Source organism: Strix aluco, chromosome 5, assembly GCF_031877795.1.
Source record: "Strix aluco isolate bStrAlu1 chromosome 5, bStrAlu1.hap1, whole genome shotgun sequence".
In the NCBI taxonomy this organism is placed as follows: domain Eukaryota; kingdom Metazoa; phylum Chordata; class Aves; order Strigiformes; family Strigidae; genus Strix; species Strix aluco.
In genome coordinates, this window is record NC_133935.1 from 15619112 (window position 1) to 15640538 (window position 21427).

Here is a 21427-nt window from a genome sequence, read left to right on the forward strand (position 1 = left end):
TACCACCATTTTAAAGACAGCTCTAAACATTTTCATTCAGAAGGACTACAGACAGGTTTGTGCATTAATTCTTACAGCTATAGGGCTATCTAACTTTATTTTTGCTGCTTTTACAATTAGCTTTTAAGAATTTGTTCTCCTGGATTTTTTATCTTCTGTTTCTCATATTTTAATTAACTATCATGTGTGTGGTTGAATTTATCCAGTAAGGCAAATTTCTTTTTATGCTAGTCTTAAATCTTCCCTGCATTAAAATACGTTCTGATTATTCCATGCACCTGCAATAATGTCAGAAGTCAAGTATAACAAGTAATTTTGTGGAAATCACAATATTGAGCTATTTCCTCAAAACTGGGTAGTATGGAGAGTCTTTCAAAGTGGGAACTACATGCTTTCTTCTTATGGTGATAATATCACTAGTCATCAGTAACAGCTCAAATACTCAGGAAAACTGAGGAAGGAGTCATTTGCATTTACAATCTCCTTTTCTGCAAAAAATACATACTTTTTTTTCTGTTTGCCCATATATCATATAGATTTTCTTACAGAAAAAGTTGTGTGGTTACCAAAATCACCTCTTTGAATGGGCAAATCACATTATGAACCCTGGAAATGCACTCAGAGTACCAACATTTTTAAGCCAAAGAGAAAAAAAAAGAGGCCCCATCTTCATGACAAAAATATACATGAATAAAAACAAAATAAGTCTGTTCAAACATGGTTGTGGTCAGATAGTCTTATCATACTTCTTTCTTACCAACACAGGGTGAAAAACATGCACTAGAATTGTTGATTAGCATGGGAGTGATCAAATTCAAATCAATCTAAACCTAATTTGGCGAAGAGTTCAGGGCAGCTCTCCTGATGTTCACTAAAGGCAAAATAAAGTGCTAGCATTTGCCACTGCTACAGCTCACAACCATGCTTCAACGTGGCTTCCTACACACGGAAGCTGGGGCCACTGTGGTGTGTTACCTGGACTATTTTAGCGATAAACCCACCACCAGATATTTAAAAAAGCAAACTAAATCTACCCCCCTCCCCCCCCCATCAATTTCAGCAGTAGTTTTTAAAAAAAAACCAAAGTCATATATACATACATATACACGCACACAGGGATAGCTCAGGACTACGTACAACTTCTAGGATGGCAGCGGTAAGGGTATGACAACACAAGATGTCAAAAGAAGCCACTGTGCTTCTCCTGCCCTTTGCTACATAATTTGGAGGCCTCTGCTACCCAGACGGCACTTGAGAAATAGGGAGAGAGAAGGAGAGAGGGAGAGAGATGTTTTCTGCCTCTTCCAGAAGGTTTGGGTAAAAGACCTTGCAAGTTCTAGGAACTGCAAAGATTTATGTCCAGTGGCAGCTGATGGCCAAAATCTGAGCAGCAAAGGGCATGGAAGCAGACAAAACCAGACAGGCAGAGACAGAAAGACGGACAGACAGACGCAGCAACAGAGATGAACGCCAGTCCCAACTGAGGTGCAGGCTAGATGTATGTCGTCCTTCCACTGATCCTTGCTCCCATTGTGGGGGGGTGTGTGTATAGGACTGTGTCGCAGGGGCTGACTGCTCCAGTCCTTGCGCAGGCAAAATGCCCTGGGGCAGTTCTGCCTGAATAAGGACTGCAGGATTTAAGCCACTGGTTCTCTGCCTTCAGACACATTCATTGAGGGTGAAAATGAACTTGTGAGGTTTAGTGTGGCTGGAGACAAGGGAGAGGAAAGCAAAGGAGAAAAGGAAGAAAGGCAGTGGGTGGGTTAAAAGGGAGAAGTGTAGGAGAAGGTGAGAGGGAGACTTGAGTATAGGCTGTCAGATATTCCAAAGAATGGGAGCAGGAGCCCATGACAAATCATATGAAGCCTCTTGACACCAAAAGCAAGATGACTGTAAGGAAAGGCCCCATGCGGCTGGTTTAAGCCTGAGCAACTTTACTTCAGAAATAAAAAAGACTAAAGGAGAAATCACTGTACAGGTCTCCAAGTATTCTTGGGAGCTGAATGCTTTGGTATCTCTTTGGCCTTACTGCATCAGTACTCAGGAATCAACCAAGCTGCAACCCTCTGCTGACTTCCTACCAGAATTTTAAAACCTTTTCAGAAGTGCAAGCTGTAAAGTACTCAGCTCTCCTGAATATCTGAATATCTGATAGACAAACACCAAACCACTACCCAGCAGGCCTGGGCACAACAGACCTGACCAACATTTTCTAGGGGAAGTAATACAGCAAGATGGGTTTTGGGTTTCTCTAACCTTCTTCATAGGGGTGCTACTTCCTGAAGCACCCAGGTCCTTTGTCTCCCAGATGCCACCATGGATCAGATCACACACAACATTGTACTTTCCTTTTCTTCTCCTCCTGTCACCTCTCCCATTAAAAACCCCACCATTTCTCTCAACCCTCAAACCAGTTGCAATACTCGTTCTTCAGAAAACATGTACTGCTACAACAGGAGGGCAACTTACGCAGGGAAATATTCCATTATTTCACAAAATCCCGCAAGTCACCAGTTCCCTATCCCTGATAGTTCTCACCTCATGTCCATGCACACTCCCCTGGCTTATCACATCTGTGGTATCACATTGCGTACCTGTCACGGGTACCTCTCCTCCTCTGTACCTCCTGTGGTGGTCACAGACACACTCAGACACGCAAGTTTGGTCACTCAGTGGAACAGGCAGGATGGATACCAGTCCGGATGGTTTTGTTCAGTCATCCTCATGCACTCCCAGACACAGCTGACAAACACAGGGGTACCCACACATGCAGACACACTCAGAGGCACAGGCAGAAGCCCCAGGCGACAGGCTCAGAGGTGGGTGCAAACTCTCCCTCCCCGATGTCCTTTCAAGACAGACAATCAAAACCACAACATCCTGCTGTCACTAGTCCCTACGCTGGTGCTCTGGAGACACACATGCTCTCACCTGAACACGCCTCTGTAACTCTCACACATCTGCATGCCGCGAACTGCCCACTGCAGCTGGATGGGCCAACCTCTTGGCTGGCCACAGGGACTCATCCATCTCAGTGGGCACTGCTATGAGCATTGCTTTGCTGGCAAACAAAGACTCGGCCACAGTGAATCTTTGGTCTGACACCAGCAGGGAAAGGGTGAAGGAAAAAGGACTCTATGGACCAGAGAGGTGTCAGCTTTTCTCTCTGTGAGAGAAAGGAAGGTTACATTAGCAGCTTTCCCAGTGACTCAGGGTCTGACTGTTTTTCTTTCATCAGTTTGGGCACCGTAGCACAGAGCACAAATCAAACTTGATTTCCCCCTTTGATACAGCACAACAAATAGTAATGAGCCACTTTCTTTGCCTGGAGGAGGGGACAGCAGGCTGTCAGTCAGCTTCACAGCGCTCAACTCCAGGCTGTGTCTGCTGATGTGGAAAGGAAGGAAATGCAAGTCTGCACCTGGGGCTGCTTCTGGGATAATATATTCCAAATTTGCTGTTTTTTATTCAACTCCTATAACATTTTCTTTCTTATTATTATTGTAATAGATAGTAATAATTTTTACCACCTTAATGTTTCTTCTAAGGAACTTAAAGTGTTTTGTAAACACTAATGACAATGCTTTCTTAATGTAGGGAATAATAACAATCTCCAATTTCCTGATGGGGAGACTGAGGTTTAGGGATCTAGTCAAAGTCTAAGGAATACAACCCACAGGCCCTACCTCCCAGGCCCCATATATTACATCATCTTTCATCTTATTCCCCAAAAGACATTCTTGGTCTTAGCACTTAAAGAGAGTTGACACATGGTAGATGTGGTCTCTGCCTCAGAAATTCTTTTTTTAATAGCAGATTAAAAAGTCCTCCCCTCCCTCTTTAGTTACTTAACTAAAGTGGCTTAAGGGCCCAAAGTGGAATAATGGAATATTTCCAGAAAATTTTGAAAAAAATCTTCATTTTGTGGCTAGGAACTTAGTTGTGTGACACTGAGAAGCAAAGCTCTGAAAATGCACCTTGAAAGTAAGGCAATTTAAAAGTGAATTTGGCAGAAACAGTGCCACTCACTGAAGTTTTCAAACCCACCAGATTTTAATCTGCTTTGTGCCTTTTGCACTCACTCAGTTGTGTGAGATACATCTCAGTCTGTGGAGATGGTTGAGGGGACCCGGGAGATGTTCCCAAGCTGCAGTAAGCAAGTGGGCCTAACGTGATGCAATTGGACTTATCACTTGACAGATCTCCACACCATGGAGGTGCTTTAGCTGGAGGCTTCCTAAAGGACTCAGAAATGTTGAAGGCAACCTGAGGGCATGCCTCATGAGTACATGCCTTCTCACTATTTTTGAATGCACAGCCATGCTAACAAAAATACGCTGAGCTTGACATGCAAGTGTACACTCACTCACAGGCATGCAGATGAACATGCCTGCATACAGGAAACTCTCAGATATAAACACCCACCCATAAGCATACCAAACTTGCACAGTAAGATAGCCACACTGGCTCAGAAAACACGTTCATAGACTCAGTTACATACACAACAACCCATGTGTCTCCATAAACAACCATTCACAACACAAGTAAGTATGAAATACATACGCTAGCATACACACTCTCTTTCCCCCACACGTGGATTTGTGCCTGTACACTCTCCCATGGATTTGTAGCCCATACACAGGCATCCGAACACATTCAGGAACGTACACTACAACCAACGAAGTGCACACACAGAGACCCACCCATGCACACTCACATATATCTTAACGAAGGTTTTGGTCTGGGAAATTCCTTTTCAAGAGACAAAAATAATTGGCAAAAGGAAAAAACAGAGCATGGTGAACTGCATAAATAGATGCAAGCACATACACACATGCACACTGTGGAGCCTGTCAGTCAGGGTTCCCACCGCAACTACAGCTATTGCATCTCAGCACCTCCTGGGTATTCTTCCCCTGAATGCAAACGTCTGGTGAACTTCACAGAGATTTCAGGCTTACGTGTCTATGGCCACATGTCAAACTAACTTGTGACAGGTGTCTCCATCTTCCCTAACTGACCACAATGAAAACTGTCCCTTAGCTCCAAGAGCAGCACCTTTCAAGACCCTACCACAAATGTTCTTCAGCTTCTAAGGGCTTGGGCAGAAACATCTTACCTGCACCTGACCAGGCTAAACATCTCCAGTTAGTGGAGTTTATTGGCATTTTAGGGTTTATTTTTTCTTTCTTTTTCAGACTCCAAGTCTCTTGGAACAAGACAAGACAGTGTACAGAAACACAAGGCAGGGTTTGCTCAAACCCACAAACAGCAAGAAAGCAACAAGCTCCTGAGAAGGGGAAAAGTGTGTCTGAAAAACTGTCTGACACTGCTTGGGAAGATGACAACTGTCCGTCCAAGATGGGCTGCCACTTCCAAAGCCCATTTGCTACAGATGTAACATATCAAGTGCTGCTAGCAGGAAGGGAATCTGACAGGACAAACCAACATACAAAACATTCTCTTATTCAATACAGGTTATAAGTGCAAAGGGATTTCAGAACATTTCAGAACAAACTCCATCCATAGCTGCTGCTCATTTATCAGTGCATCAAAAGATTGTGCAAGTTTTTAGTAACAAACATTAGAAACTAGTAGCAAAGGACTTGCCTAGATAAAAAGAGAAGATTTAAACATGCCAGGTAACAAAAAGACATGTGCAGAAATCTTTAAAAACTGTATAGAAGGAAAGGATTCTTTAGAGGAAACAGAGGGACCATCACGTGATGCTCTTCATAACCCTTACTAAAAGAGTCAGGACCGCTCCTGCTGCCTCCTCAACTGAGACAGGTGATGGTTGTTTAGACAGAGGCACACCCTCATTTCTCACAGACTTCTATAAGTCTATGGATTCTGGGCCTTGTCTGATATGAACTTGAATTTAGACAGGGAATGGAAAAGAGAGGGAGCCTTGTCAGTGGTAATTAAGCACACCAGTATGGATAGCCCTGGAGACTGAAGATCAGAATGTAGCATAATTAGCATCAGCGTGACCTTCTCAACAACATGCTGAGAATGAATGCGATTTATCCTCCTTAAATCTAGTGTCTGAGAGCCGGGTGTCTAGACAAACCTAACAAACCTAGACACTCACCAGTCACTGGATGGAGCCCTCCAAAGAGCAATTCATTTCCCCTGTCATAGACATGTACAGGGAGGCACCAGCTGGCCTGGGGAGGCATTAATTTCTCTCCACTAACAGTAAGAGGAGACCTGGGTGACTGTCTTCCTTTCAGATGACTAAAGTTTAATGAGATGTATATCAAAGTGTCTTTAAACCCATGATGGAAAAAGTTCTTTAATTTATAGGAAATCACTGTGAATTTCTTCCAAAGGATGAATTAGATTTTCCCTCCAGTACAGGTTTCTGACTATGATAGACCTCCACTTATTTATCAAAACACAAGGATTCCCCTCCTTTCTGCTTGGAATACTTTTATATGGATTCAAATACATCAGTCAGGGAAGGCTTGTTGATAATAATTCATCTCCAGTTAACTGTACTTATTTCCTCAATTACCGTGTACAGTTCTGCCTCTACAGATGAGAATTGAACGTTTTGACAATCTGAAGGCTATTGCCAGGTTCCCCATTTAGTTTTCCTGTGACAAGTGTGGCGTAAAAAAGGCTTTCATTTAAGTCTTTAAAATTAACAACTTCAGCCTGCTGGTCATTATAACTTCCCTCTACAAAATCAGCCCAATCCCAACATGACTCTAGTAAAAGGGTAACCAAAATTGTTTACAACATTCTGGGGGAAATGTTGTAAACAATTTTTTTGGTGTCCAGAAAGTAGGACATTTAAGAGATGTAAAATAAAAGTTCATTTTCAGTTAGAAACTGTTTTCCATTCTCTCAAAGGACAACGAAAATAGACTAGTGTCAAATAAAATATTTAATTTATTTTAAATCAAAATATTACAACTTGAATAAATGTGCCTGTTTCAGAATTAAAAAAAAAAAAAAAAAAAGAACAGAAATTAAACTAGAACCAAGATATGAAAACATTTTTTTTTGGAAAGTTCCAAATAGGGCATTTTGATTTTTTCAAAATGTTGCCTACATTTTTCCCTACACACAGCACTGAATGAATACTATGCTGTTGCTTTTCTGCTTGCACTGGATTGCCTCTACAGTACACAACAATTCCAAGCTGGAATGTTTATTCAACAGCCACATCATTTACAAATTCATGATTAATTTACTCTTCATTAACATATTTACAGCAATTTTCTTTCAATCTTTGTATTTTCCTGGCCTTGATAAGCTGGATTTTGCAGTGCAAATTTTGTCCATGCTCATAAACCCAGTGGGTCCTTCGTAGTCTTTGTTTTGGTAATCTGTGTGTTTCCTGCCTGTCTTTTGTCTGTTTATCCTGTAATTCTATATCCATCCACCTCCAAAAAAAGACAGAGGAAAAAGTTTGCCTGATGTGATTTATTCCTTGAACACCAGCTGCTCATTTCAGTCTCCGTGGCTCATTCAATCCTTCACCTGTCTGCTGAGATGGGCACCAGTGGGGCCAATCAGTGTCAATTGTGCTGGTGGAATTTGAGAGATGGAGCAAACTGGGTTGCAAACCCAAAGAATGCATTGAAACTCTGGTGCTTTGTTTTCCCTTTGGGCTTTCTGTTTTGTTTTTATTTTATCTACCTTTTTTTTTCAAATTAGAAACTGAACATTAGGAGCAGGTTCCTCTAAACAGAGGTGATTTGGTCTTTATTTCTTTTGGAGGAATCCTGGGTGAGGAGGCACGGGGAGGATTCCTGGTTTGGTTCCCACAGTTCCACCTCGAAAGAACTGACCTTTAGATCTCTGTGGGGTGGAGAGTATTGAACTGCCATGAGAAGCAAAGCATAACACTGGGTAGACCAAAGTGCTGGCCTGGGACTATTCTAGCAGCTTCCCATGGCACAAATAGTTTTTGCGCTTACACTCCACATTTCCCATCACTTTTCCTGCTATACAGTTTAATTCATGCCAGGCGGATTATGAAGGGAAGAAAATGATGCAACAGTCAAAAAGTCCTTTAAGTCGTTCCAAAAATTAAAACAGAATAAAAAGAAAACAAAACAAACAAAAAATAAAAAAGAGAGAGCTTCAAAACTAAAAAAAAAAAGCTCTGAAAACAAACTCAAAAGAAAGGAGGAAGGGGAGGAATAAAAACAAAGAACCCGGGAAAGACAAATGAATGTTAGAGCAGGCACGATCATGGACAGACGCCAGCTACTTACGTTCACCTCGGTGATTGCTATATCAACAATGCTACCCACAACAATCAAGGCGTCAAATGTATTCCATGCATCACAGAAATAGTGCTGCATGTGGCAGAGAAGCCAAGGAAAGAGAGAGAGAAAGGAAGAGAAAGAAAGAAAGAATGAGAGAGAGAGAGGAGGGAGAGAGAGAGGGAAAGGGAGAAAAGAGGGAAAAAAAGTAAAAAGTAAAATAAAATAAAATAAAAAAACAAAACAAAAGCATGAAAGAGGGAGAGAAGAGGAAAAAAATAAGAAAAGAAAGAGGTTACGTGGGCATATTAAATAGTCTCTTACCACTCTACAGTATTGGTTGCTCAAACCTCTGTAACGTTTCACATGATGGAGGGTATCAACAAAAGCCTGGTTAGTCAAAAAGTTACACTCAAGCATGTCTACCTTTTGGAGGGAAAAAAAGCACACACACCCCAAACTGTGCGCTTTCACCAGTCACAGCCTTGGGGCGAGCTATGACAAGTGAAAAAGAAGGAGGCATTTCCCCCCTCCTTTTTTTTTCCCTGGGAGAAGGAGAAGGACGACGGCAAGTTCAATAAAAGCATGACTAGAGGGAAAAAAACCAGAAAAAAAAAAGAGAGAAAGAAAGAGAGAAAGAGAGAAGGAACAGCAGAGGAGGAGGAGGTGGTGGTATCCTGGGGAGGGTAGAGTAATACTCACATTAATTTCACTGAGAATGACGTCTATAATGCTGCCAATTACGATGAGGAAGTCAAAAACATTCCAAGGATCACTAAAGTAACCCTACATAAGGAAGGGGCAGGCAGGATGGGGATTAAAAAGGAATGTTAGACAGACAAAAACAGTTCAAAATTACCATTAGAATTACTGCCCTGATACCTCAACGGGCTTTCCTGTTAAAGTCTACTTATTGCGTCTCAAGCTGTAGCCCAGTCCTGGGATCCCTGACTTGTGCGAGCAGCCCCTATCCAGCTAATGCGGTCCCAGGGCACCCACCCCTCCCCTCTGACTCTGAGCCAGGGAGGGCAAAGGGAAGCCACATAGGTCGCTTTGAGCATGGCTGCTCACAGGAGTAGGGCTTGCAGGGCCAGGTCCTCCAGACATCTCCAATTCCTAGCAACACAACGCCCTTCCCCATTTGGCTTAGATTTGTCTGGGGGAAGAGTACAGGAATGGTGTCATATGGTTCTCTCAAAAAATGGCTCCCCTTCTGCCAGCGAGAATATCAATTCACCAGTCCATGTTCCAGATGTAACGCTCTGTGCTGGCACTGGGAACGGCTGGCTGCTGCATCACAAGGGAGCAGAGGGCACAGCTGAGCTGGGGATGTGCTATTTAAACCTCACTGGTTGTCACCTTTGTCTTTACCCAGCCATAGTGAGTATTATGACAGTCATTAGCCTAACAGTTTCTGTTACTAATGGTTTAGATCCTGTCTTAAAACTACAGAGCAGGACTGGTATTTCTGTTACTCTGAAAGCACGTCTGCACCACAAAATGAAGGTGTGAATGTAGCATGTGCTAGCACACCCCACCAGGAAGCGGTAAGAATGAGAGCAAAGTTGGCTTTAGCATGTGCTCAGAGTGAGACCTGTTGCTCACTCATGCTAAAAATAGTATCACAGCATCACTGTCACATTAGCTGTCTAGGACAAGCTATAGCAAATCCACTAGCATGTGCTATACTCATACCTTCACTTTGCTGTACAGAATCACTTTGGGGGCTATCTCAAACATCTCATTGTTCTAAGCAGAGCTCAGGAGATGCTAATCAGCACTGCTTACTGTCCCCATCCTGCATGACTTCTGGCTGGATAGGCTGTAAGGATACAGGACCCTTTTGGCAAAGGTTCTGTTCAGCCCAGAAGATGAGCTTCTGTATCTAAACTTCCTGTACTAGTCAATGTCATGATCAAAGAAAACTTATCTTGGCTCACTGAACATCTGTGCCAACTTCTTCCCCTTGTTCTGCAGTCTTCAAAGGAGGTGAACATACAAAATCCCCCATACTCCTTTTATGTGTTTGGTTTTGTGAGCATGGGCTACTCTGACCTCCCTGTTTCCCAGCTGCAGCATGTCTCCAGTGAGACTGAACTCAAGTTGCACTGTGACTGCTATTCTTAGCCAGAGAGTCAGGTCATGGGTAAAGTGTGAGTCTGTGTTCCCAGGCAGTGTTGCAAAAAGCAAAAAGGAAGAAAAAAAAATAAAAATCCCAGCACTGGCACTGCACAAGCCAGGCTTGGGAACCTGAAATTACTGTGGGTGTAACCATCACATGGAGCAAGCACTGGCAAGAAGCGTCTTTCTAAACGCTGAAACACTGCCTTCAGGATGCTTTGAGACTCGCTGTTATAAACTGCATTATGCTTGGAGAAGGGGAAAAAAAAATATAAATGAAGCAGAGAAAGCCACTGCCCAGCTGGTTCCATACCAGTGAAGGGAGCTGGTAGAGTGGATTTTAAAATCTTCTCCTCAAAACCACAAAAAAACCCCCCTTTATTCTGCAGCCTAAAATAGGCAACTCTTAGCAGATCTGCACTGGAAGGAGTAATCATCCCATGGCTACACATTACTACACAATTAACTACAACAGGGAGGAAGGAAACAGGAGCAAAAGCAAATTCAGAGAATATTATTATTCAGCGTCCAGCCTAGAAAATACACAACAAATATTAGAATGAATTCAGCGGTGATGTCCAGCATCGTTAGCAACCAGATGGACCTGGAATAAAACTGTAATTAGACTTTACCAAGAGAAAGGGGAGGAAGAGAACAGCAGATTAAATTGTAGAGGCAAACGCATTTTGAATAAATAAAGGACAGACACAGATCATACAGAGTTGCAAAAAGTGCCTTTGCAGCCTGATGCGACCTTGGCAGACAGTACACTTGCAGAATCAAAGAGAATGAAGTAGAAGACAACAGACCCAATCCTCCTGCCCCTGTTCATGTGCACAGTCCTGCTGAAGGCAATGGCACTGCTCACATGCCAAATGAATACGTGCATTCAATAGCATGGCTATCTTCCATTTCCTTCTCAATTGCATAGTTTAGGAACTATTAAGGATTTCAGCAGGAACCCAAACAACTCCAAAAAAACAGAGTTTGTTTTTGGGCAGCTGCAAGGGTGAAGATACAAAGCATGTTGTTCAGGTTTTGCCCATGAAAATGATGAATATCTATTTTTAAATCTGTGGTGATAGTTAGGTTATTTTTACTATGATTGGTATCATACTGCAAAGAATGGTTTTGGTGTACCCAAATTCACAATTTCTTTTTACTGAGCAACTTTTTATATAGAGCCCAATAGCCATTGCTGCTGGCAAAATAACATTTGCTGTTGGTATAAAACCCAGGGGACACACAGCATCAAATCCTGTCCTCAGATGACCACTGAAGCCAGTGAATTAAATTTTGCATCCAGTTGCAATAATGCAACCTCACTGGAAGCAATGACACTGCGCTGACACAGTTGGCACATCTCAGGAGAGATTCAGGCCTGGAAAGAAAAGGTCCCTTTTTTATTGCCATCACAAATAGCTGCTTTGGACCTTTGGACACCACAGCATATCTGGAGTCACTCTCCTAATTTTGGTGGTGTTGCTCCAAATTTACACTGTGAGTTCTTTCTCCCAGGATGCTCTCCTGAGTCTCATCAGCCAGCTCCTTGCTTGAAAGCCATGGGCTGGTCTGCTCTGGGATCACAGAAAGAGCATTACCATAGTCTGCTATTGTGTAGCTGTAAGGTGGACTCAGAGAGCTCTTCTTTTCCTCCTGTACCTCTTAGATGAGCGATAGAGAGGAACCAAGGATATGAATGCAGTTTTACTCAACCCCACATCCAATATGCCAGTGTTGATTTAAGAAAAAACATGAATTTTAAAACCTTCCTTTCCTCCTCACCTGCTCCCTCTGTGTTTCAGACAGAAGGGTGAAAATAGGAAGATATTATTCACAGTAAGAGAGCTCAAAGAAAACAGAGAACATAGATGCTTCATTTGTGTGCAAGGTAATGGAAACCTTCCTTAAAAAGCCACCCTCTTTAGAGACATTTACCTACGAATGGCCATGTGGTTACTTAGCTTCGGATCAGATCTCATAATCTTGTCAGGAGTTATGGGTACATATCGAGAGTGAAATACACCCCTTTGGGACTTGCCTCTTGTAATCTCTAAGTACCTCTTCAAGCCACGTTCCTCACTGGAGTGTACCAGGGTGGCTAATGAAAGACAAGCTGAATGAAGGAAGAACTTTCACTCTAACAAAGAGGTTGTATTTCCAAATTATTTTTCCCACCAGAAAGTTCTGTATACTTTTCCCAAGGGGGTGAAGGTCTGACTGGAAATGAATTGATGGCACTGTTTGTTTTTGCAATACAGGAATTTAGAGTATAATACCATATTTTACCCTTAAAGGGAGACTCTTGACCCTGATTTAGCTGTATAATTGCATGCCACATAATGGCAGCCTCAGGGGCCTACTGGGGAACGGTAATCACCCTCTCTTGTGGGATGTCTTTGGAGATCCATGAAGCTTTTGGGGAGAAAGAGGACAGAAAGAGACCAGGAGGATTGGACTGAATATTCAGGAAGCATGATATAGCCCCACCATTAGAGCGAATTTTTTCCCCATTTTTTCATTTCCCCAAAGGTAGCAAAGGATAGTGTATCATCACATGATCAATAAGTTAATGAAAGGCTGAGCATAAATATGGAGTAGCTGACTGGAATGGAATCTCATTTGTGTGGGGGGAGCAGACATCATAGCATTCAGAATGAGTATGCCAATCATTTTTAGGTTTCCTAGTTGCTAGCTATCAAAGAAGGTAGGGTTTGTTTTGGTACTCATGGAGCCATTGAAATCTCTAGAGACAATTTCTTTTACTTTTTGTGAATATGAGATCCTAAATGCAGTATCTAAGACGCTTAACTAACAGCAGGGAAAATTTCCCACTGGAGTCTATCTAAAGGTCTGAGTTCAGAGTCACCTGGGGCCCATAATAAGAACATGTGGTGGCCAGAGAGCTATGTATCTACACTGAAGCACAGAAATCCTCAGGGGAAGGGTGCTGCTGAGTCATGGTACCAGCTGGGTTTTGAGCATCCAGCCCTGTGGGAGCTGCAGGGTCATTTGTGTGTTAACTGATGTGCAGTTATTTATCTGCTTAGTTCCAGGTTTTCATTTCCGTCTCTTACGAGGTGGCTTGCAAAAGTTAACAAACCCCTCTGAGAGCAAAGTCTCTAAAGATGAAGAGCACAGCAAAGGTCAAGGCTATTCACTGGGTGGGATCTGAATGTAGGTCAGATGGTCCCCAGTGGAAGAAGATGGTGCAATGTCGTAGGAAAAAAGGGAAAGACATGCATGCATGCATGCATGTATGTATGAATACAGAAATGAAGCATTGAGGAGAAACTAAGACATACAGATAACTACACAGCCTAAAAGAAAAACAAACTACAGAAGAACCTTGCTACCATTTTTCTGAAATAAACCTGCATGTTAAAACAATGAAAAGAAGCATAAGTCTTAATCAGCTCGAAAGAGTATATAGGAAGGAGAGCTGATACCCTGATACTCAGTGTGATTTCTTATCCAAAATATCCTGCTGATTGTAAAGGGCACCAAAGCAGACTTTGCTGGGGATTTGCAAAATGAGATGAACTGCTTGTTTGGCTGATGGTTGCTTAGTATGTGAATTCATTTCTGAAAATGCTGCAGGCTATTTGGAACTGTGAGAGTCAGTTCTCAGACTTCAGTAAAAGAGGCTTCCCCTAAAAGTATTTTTGCAAAAGCGATAATTTAATTAGAAAACAGTATCGAATCAAATGACATTTACACAGTACTGTGACTCTTGGCATACCTTCTCACAGCAGATTTGAGTGATTTGCATGTTTCCTGAACAATCTTACAATGCTACAATAGCTCCCAACACCAAATGGAGATTTGTGTCAGATGCAAACTCTGTTATGCTAAGATACCATTTAGCCATAACAGCAATCAGCGAAATTAGCAAAACCTAATAGAGAAGGAATAAAGTGGAGGATGCAGCTGCTTGGAACTCCTGACAGGCTGTAGGAAAACAGCATCTATTTGCATACTATCTATCAGCTCTCATCCATTGATGGATTAATTCTGAGACACAGACTCCCTGCAGTTCACCTACCAGTCGCTGTAATGAGTCACTGCTGCAGGGAATTGCACAAGGCCCTCCTGTACTCCATCAAATCTTTCCGCAGACAGGGAGTGAGGAGAGGAGCTTTTCAGCTCCCCAGACTATTCCAAAGGTCTGGTCAGTTCTGAAGAAGCCTGCTGTCTCTCTCTACTTAGTCCATAAGAAAATAAGACCAACTTGTAGACCAAGATAGGTGCTCAATAACTTTGATGTTTTCCTTTATCCTCTCTCACTCTTTCATGCTCTCTCTCACAATGAGGACATCAGTGAAAGCATCAGGTGTCCCTTGGGGTCTGAGGGCCTGCCTGGACATACTGAACACTCTGCTTGACAGAAACAAAGGAGTTGGAGGACTTGAATGGCTCTGTGATCTGGAAAAAGACCCCAAATGCTTATTTCTAGGTCACTGGTATAAAACTGGGGTACCTTGTTACTGGTTGAAAGTGGCCACCTTCTGATTATTTTTTGAGAGCCTGTAGGTCCTAAAGCAAACTACAGGTCTCACCTGTGCTTCTAGGACAAAGGTCTCCGTCACAGGAAAAAAACAAAAAAACCCACTGCCTGAATCAAGGCCCCCAAACCACCATTTGACAAACTTAAACATTTACGGAGACTGGAACTACATAATCTCTTGCATCACAGCAGACCCTTTTTATGGTCTCCACACCTACTGATAATTGACAACATCAATTCAATAGGAAAGTCTTTATCATGTCTTTTCTTTGAACTGAGAATTCCCATTTCCAGATCTTGCAACCCAGTTCATTCCACCAGAATTACATTTTCTAGATGGTCCCATGAGCCCCTTCATGCCCACCTACATGGTGGTACATTTGTCTTACATCTCCCCATATTTCATTTACTGTAAAGTGTCTAGTAGTACACAAGCACTCAGCCACGTGGAAGGCTTAAAGTGCAATGTTATGGACTCAGGTCCTCCAAAGACTGGGAAAGAAGCATGGCAAAGGCAATAAGAAAACATTTATTATGGAAGCATCTTTTAGAGGTGACAAAGACTGTATTTTCAAGGCAACATGCTGAGAAGGCCTCAGGAAATGATAACAGTAAAACATGCTGAAACTGGATGATTCAACTAGCTGACCCTGATGTCATTTTTGGCCTGGAATACTGCCTTTGAAGGGAGGGTGAGTAATGCCTCAGAACAGTAATGCCTAAGGCCTGCTTGATATAAATGCATGAAAATGGAGGCAGAGTAACAGAAAGCTCTCTTATAAATTCTGCTGTCCACCTAGAAAAATAAGATAAACATTCCTGACTTTGCTACAGGTATGTTGTCACAATGATACCCTGTGAGGAGTTGGGTCCTTTAGTAATTACATAGTGATGATTTAACAATTACTGCCCTGCAGTCAGAAGCCAGACTTGTTCTCAGCAAAGAGAAACAAAACCAACACCAGTCTTACTGGAAAGATGGAAAAGTGAATGTGATGCCTTGCTATGTCTGAACAGATCATTTATCACAAAATGCATTCCGTGAGAGTTTTGCTGTCGAATTCCATTAGAAAGAAGCTGTAAATGCTCAAAGACTGCAAGGTCTAGAAAAAGCAGGTCTTGATGAAAGCCAACAAATAATTCTTGAAAGCAATAAACAAAACCAGCAATATGAAACAGCCCTACGAAAAAAGCAAAAGGATGGGCTTTGCTGTTTAAGATAGTCTGTCTTCTAAAGTTGGACTGACATCCAAGCCCAGGGAAGAATGATTCAAAAGTAGTAAAACTCAACCTATAAGAACAGAAGTGGCACATCTTTCAGAGAGAAGAGCCACTTACTGTTGTGGGAAGATAAGACAGTGGTAAGTAATGGGTGAAGAAGCATTCTGAATATGGGCTTTCCTGTCTCCGTATGCACCATGGGTAAAGGCTATGGACTGCTCTGACCTGGTTGCTGCGTGGATAGTGGATACTCACTTGAAGAAAGGCACAATCTTCTAGAAACAAGTGAGTAGGTATGAGCAATAGCATTTTGAATAGTTTCTTTTTTTTGGTCAGTTATCTCAACTTTTCAGAAAAGGCTTGATTTTATATGGGTTAGAGTAGTTAATAAAATAATGCTTACTTTCATGTAACCCATCAATCATAACTTTCCAAGAGATGATGGTTACTCTCCTTTTACGGTTAGGGAAGCAGAAATGTAGAAAACTAAAGTTTCCAAGGTCCTACAAAAGCTAGATGCATGTTAGAGAATAGAAATCAACTCTCTTAGACCTCAGCCAGGTGACCATTTGGCAGCAGAAATTAATTTCCTAACATGATGAACAGTTCTTAACAGGGGCTGTATCACAGTCTATTATCTGGTATCATTGTTATGTGAAGAGAAGATTCACATCTGTGAGAACTTTTAACTCTTTAAAACAACTTCACGTGACTTGATAGAGTGTTAGGATTTTTCTTCTGAGAGTGACAGCAAGTCACTTTTCCCTGGAACTGTTCCCTTTACATGCTGCTGCTGGTGCTGTCGATGCTGTTGTGAATGAGACCCCAGTTCCCCATCCCACTGGGCTTTTAACACTGTGTGAATAATTTTCTGTATTAAATAATTAAGTGTAATAGCTAATACAGTACTTCCCACACTGTTGCATTGTGCAGTCATATCATTATTTTTGATCATTTATAATGACATTAAAACCCGCAAGTGCCAGACTGAAAATAAATCTGTCACAATGTTGCAGCAATATGCAAATTCTCTGGGTATGTTTGCTGTGAAGGAAAAGGTCCTCTCTCGTTGAAGCTCTTATACAGCTTCTTTAACAGTTTTTTCTGCCTACTGAATTCTCCACTGATCCTTCAGAAGGGTGGAGGATTGCATAGCTCTGGCTGATCACTGTTAGAAATTTCACACGTTCTATATAGCAATTAGAGGATCTATTTGTGTGCAGAAAACTGGCCTCGTCCTTCAGGAAGGAGAACATCCTGCATTTAAACAACAAATGTAACATGGGAAGCAGCAGATCAAACAGCCTTTTTGTCCCTCACTAATTGCTTCCATCACAACATGAAAGGACAAGTTTTTTGCATGAAGAGGGAAGTTTGTTCTGTTCATTTCATTTTTGGCCTCTTTTTTGGGGAACCAACAAAGAAACCAATTGAGATCCACTCACCTCATGCCTTTCTTCAACATATATTTTCCACAGGGAGATGGGAAAGAGACCAGTATACTTCATACAGAATGTTAACCAGCATTCAGAAGGAAGACACCGGTGTTTCCTGACCCAGATTCAACTAGAGGTATGAGCTAGGATTTACTGAGAAATTCCATTTCACATCATCCGTCTAGTTTCTTCTGTTACATTCACCTACCAAATGTTTTTCACACTGCATGACTTGTTTAGGTGAAGTCACGCCTGTGCCGTCTCAGAATATAAGCATATGCACAATAGAAAAACTTTAGTCTGGCACTACTTTCTTCTCCTTCAAAGTGCTGGGAATGGCCAGACTTCCCCTCCCACACACGCTCAGGAACTGGTGAGGAACTCGGTGAAATCTAGAAGCATCAAAGAGGATTCCCTGTACTTCCACATGACAGAGGAGGCAGTTATTTGCTTGCTAACTCCTCATTTGCAGAAACTGTTGCTAAATCAACCTCATCCTTGAGAGTTTTGTTGCAAATTTTCTTCTTCTGTGCTAACTGGAAGATTTGTTGTCTGAAGCTCTACATTTACGTCAGGTATACTGTTTAACTTGATGGGCCAGCACTGTAAAACACCAGGATGTGGTTCCTCTTTCTTTTAATGTCACTGCCCTATAACATGTTGGCAGCACAGACTCCTGAGTAGTTTTGTTGAAGACTTGGAATAACAAAAGCAGCTGCTTTGGCCCTTGGCTAGTGGGATGCCTATCCATGTTCTGTGATAAAGTCTCAATGCTGAGCTGCTGTGGGAGTGCTGTGGCACAGAACGTGCTACAAGAGGCTCAGTTACTTTCTTAACCTCTCTTTTCTTTCTCCTGGACATATTGGCAGATAGAAATTCTGTCAGGCAAGCAGCATCCAGGAGCAAGTCTACCTGATGACTCTCTGCTCCAACCCACTGATGGGTATAAAGGACTGGGATGACCTGATCATCCATATCCAGAATAATTATCCCAAGTATTTCATGATATCAAAGTCACCTGAACATGCTGCTCTGACATACACTACTCTTAGTATTTACTTTTTCAGAAAGGGTTTAGAAAAGAGACTCATTCTTCCTCCTAGATCCGTGGACATGAAAGACCATATGGTCAAATCTCCACATGATATGTATGCTATGTAAAATGCATGAAACTCCTGGCAGACAGGTAATTATGGTAAACAGAAAGCAGAGGAGTGAGTAATGGGGGGTTTTCTAGGGTGTTTCCAAAACCCTTGAGCCTCATTCAGAAATCCCTCGAGAGCTTCAGACTGACTGCACACATACACCGCAGTGTCTGGTCATGCACTACAGAGATGTCAGGGATTTCTGGTCATATGGCTGCTGGGCTTGTTGGAGCAGCTGAGTTAATTGCAGCTGGGCTACCGGCTGTACAGAAGATCCAGAGGAATATATAATACGTTCAGACTTCAGCCAGGAAAAAATCTGTGGTGAAAAAGGAAAGCATTTCTGGGGTAACATGCTGATGCATTTTGCAACAGGGCTGAGATTAATCCACAGAAGTAGGGAAATATACTTCACCCAACCGTTATTGCAAATTATTCTGATGAGAAGGTACACAGGGAGGCTCTGTGGCTGAGATACTGATGTGTTTGAACATGGAGACCTGGGATGTCTGCCAGGGAGCTTCAATAAAATGAGGAAGCAAAAAAGTAGCTTAAAAGCTACGGGTTTTAATTCAGTTTTTAATTTTCTAAAAATCCCTTTCCATATTTACTTTTCCTTTCAGCCCTGCTTCTGTTTTTATTTTCCTTGCATCATTTTTTCTCCAATCATTTCTTTCTCCATTCTATTAATACTTTCCTCTTTCAGGGTCTTTGGTTTATTTTTTTTCTTTCTGCCTTGAAGGATATTCTGTCTGTTCCCACTCTCCATGATCTGTGTATGGCTTTTCCTCCCCTCCAGGTTTGGTTTCTCTCTCTTTTCCTCCCAGATATGGTTCTTTCTGTTTGTTTAGTTCTGTCACTTTCTTCAGTTCACACACTCTCTTACCTGACTATTCCTAGTTCTTTCCATGCTCATATTTCTTACCTAACGTGCTGGGTTTGTGTGGCAGGGTTTTTGGTAATGGGGGGAGGGGGCTACAGTGGTGGCCCCTGCGAGAAGCTTCTCCAAAGCTCCCCTGGATCGAAGTTGGACCTGCCTCTGGCCAAGGCCAAGCCAACTAGAGGTGGTGGCTGCACTTCTGTGATAATGTATTTAAGAAGGGGAACATGACAGGGGGTTGGGACTTGTGAGGAGGAGCTAGGAGAAGAACACCTATGTGAATACCAAGGTCAGTGGAAGGAGGAGGAATGGGGGAAATGCACCGGCACAGAGAGCCCCCCTGTATCCTGTGGTGAGATGGCAGGGCCACCCCCCTGACACCACGGAGGTCACCAGTGGAGCAGAGATTCACCTGCAGCCTGTGGAGGACCCCACACCAGAGCAGGTGGCCTCACCTGAAGAAGGCTGGGTCTCTGGGAAGAAGCAGCCCCGTTGTTGTAGTTCGGTACTGGGAGGACTGCAACATGTGGGAGTGACCCATGCTGGAGCAGCCCGGGAATGGGTGCAGCTCATGGGAAGAACTCATGACAGAGAAAGTTTGTGGAGGAATGTCTGCCATGAGAGGGGAATCACATGGAGCAGGAGAATAATTCAGAGGAGTGCTTCCCCCCTCCCCAGGAAGGAAGGAGCAGCAGACTGACTGAAACCCCCCCATTCCCTGCCCCTGCACTGCTGGAGGAAGGAGGTAGAGATACCGGGAAAAAAACTGAGCCCAGGAAGAAGGGAGGGGTGGGGGGACATGTTTTTAAGATGTGGTAACACTTCTCACTGTCCTACTCTGTCTGTTAAGTGTTGGTTTTGTTAGTGTTTGAATTAAAGTGATGTTCTTTTTTTCTTCCCTTAATGAGTCTGTCTTATGCCCGTGACCATAATTGGTAGGCCACCCCTCTTTGTCCTTATCTCAATACCTGAGACTTTTTCTTCATTTTCTCCTTCTCAGCGCTGGGGGGGATGGGGTCAGTGAACAGCTGCATGGTGCTTATTTGCCCTTTGGGCTCAAACCACGACACTCAACATCACACAGAGCACACTCTTCTTTTTTGTTGAATAAGGTATATTTTTTGCCCACTCACAGATCCTGAAACATATTAGCTTTCTCACCCCTTCTTTTGCCTTTTAAAATACTTGTTCCAACCAAAGGCAGGGTGGTGGTTGGAGACTGCTCTTTCTATTGCACCGGGTAGATGACTCAGTCAGCAAATACTCCATGTCTAGATGCTGCCCCTCCAAAACAGCAAAGGAAAGCTGAGGGGAGGAAACAGTTAGATGACTACTTAGGTTAAGAACCTGCCAAAACCAGCAGAGAAAATATGCAAACTAAGAGCCATTTGACAAGCAGAATTCTGTGGCCAAACTCCATGAGAGGGAGGCAGCTGCCTGCACCATGGGCTCATGTATACTTTTACACAACCTAAACTACTAATTTATACCACCATATTTCATCCCAGACCATGTGATTTTTAACTGAATATGATTCCTATGTCTGTTGGATGGATCTGAAGTGTTTTTCCGCACTGAGCGAAAGACCACTCAATTGTAACCAGTTTTCCTGATGTTTTTGTATCAGTGAAGAATGTCTTTACTTTGCTTTCTCTGTATAAGCTGGAGAAATAATACACTCCGATGAATGATGCCGGGGCAGCATCCTAAGAGATACGGGTATCTAGAGGTGTTAGAGTGAAGAAGTACAAAAAGCACTAGATTTCCAAAATTAACCAACCTTGTTTCTGCGGTGCAAGGGGATAGACTGGACATAAATTTCAGTTGTGAAAATGCTGAAGCCTCCATCCTGACCAAGGAATGGCAGGTTATGGTGAGAAAGAAGAATGCAA

General features: G+C 42.6%; 1 protein-coding gene across 14 annotated transcripts in view; it reads right to left on the reverse strand.

Moving 5' to 3' along the window:
- CACNA1C (calcium voltage-gated channel subunit alpha1 C) overlaps positions 1–21427 on the reverse strand; it is a 498259-nt gene that overhangs the window by 52399 nt on the left and 424433 nt on the right. For 10 of the 14 annotated variants that reach the window (XM_074826113.1, XM_074826100.1, XM_074826102.1 and 7 more), the window contains 2 exons: positions 8928–9011; positions 8235–8318 (listed from right to left, as the gene is read on the reverse strand). In XM_074826113.1, the coding sequence (XP_074682214.1) occupies positions 8235–8318; positions 8928–9011 (168 nt within the window). The remainder of the gene's footprint in view (positions 1–8234; positions 8319–8927; positions 9012–21427) is intronic. The other 4 variants (XM_074826108.1, XM_074826105.1, XM_074826109.1 and 1 more) reach the window with 1 other exon arrangement.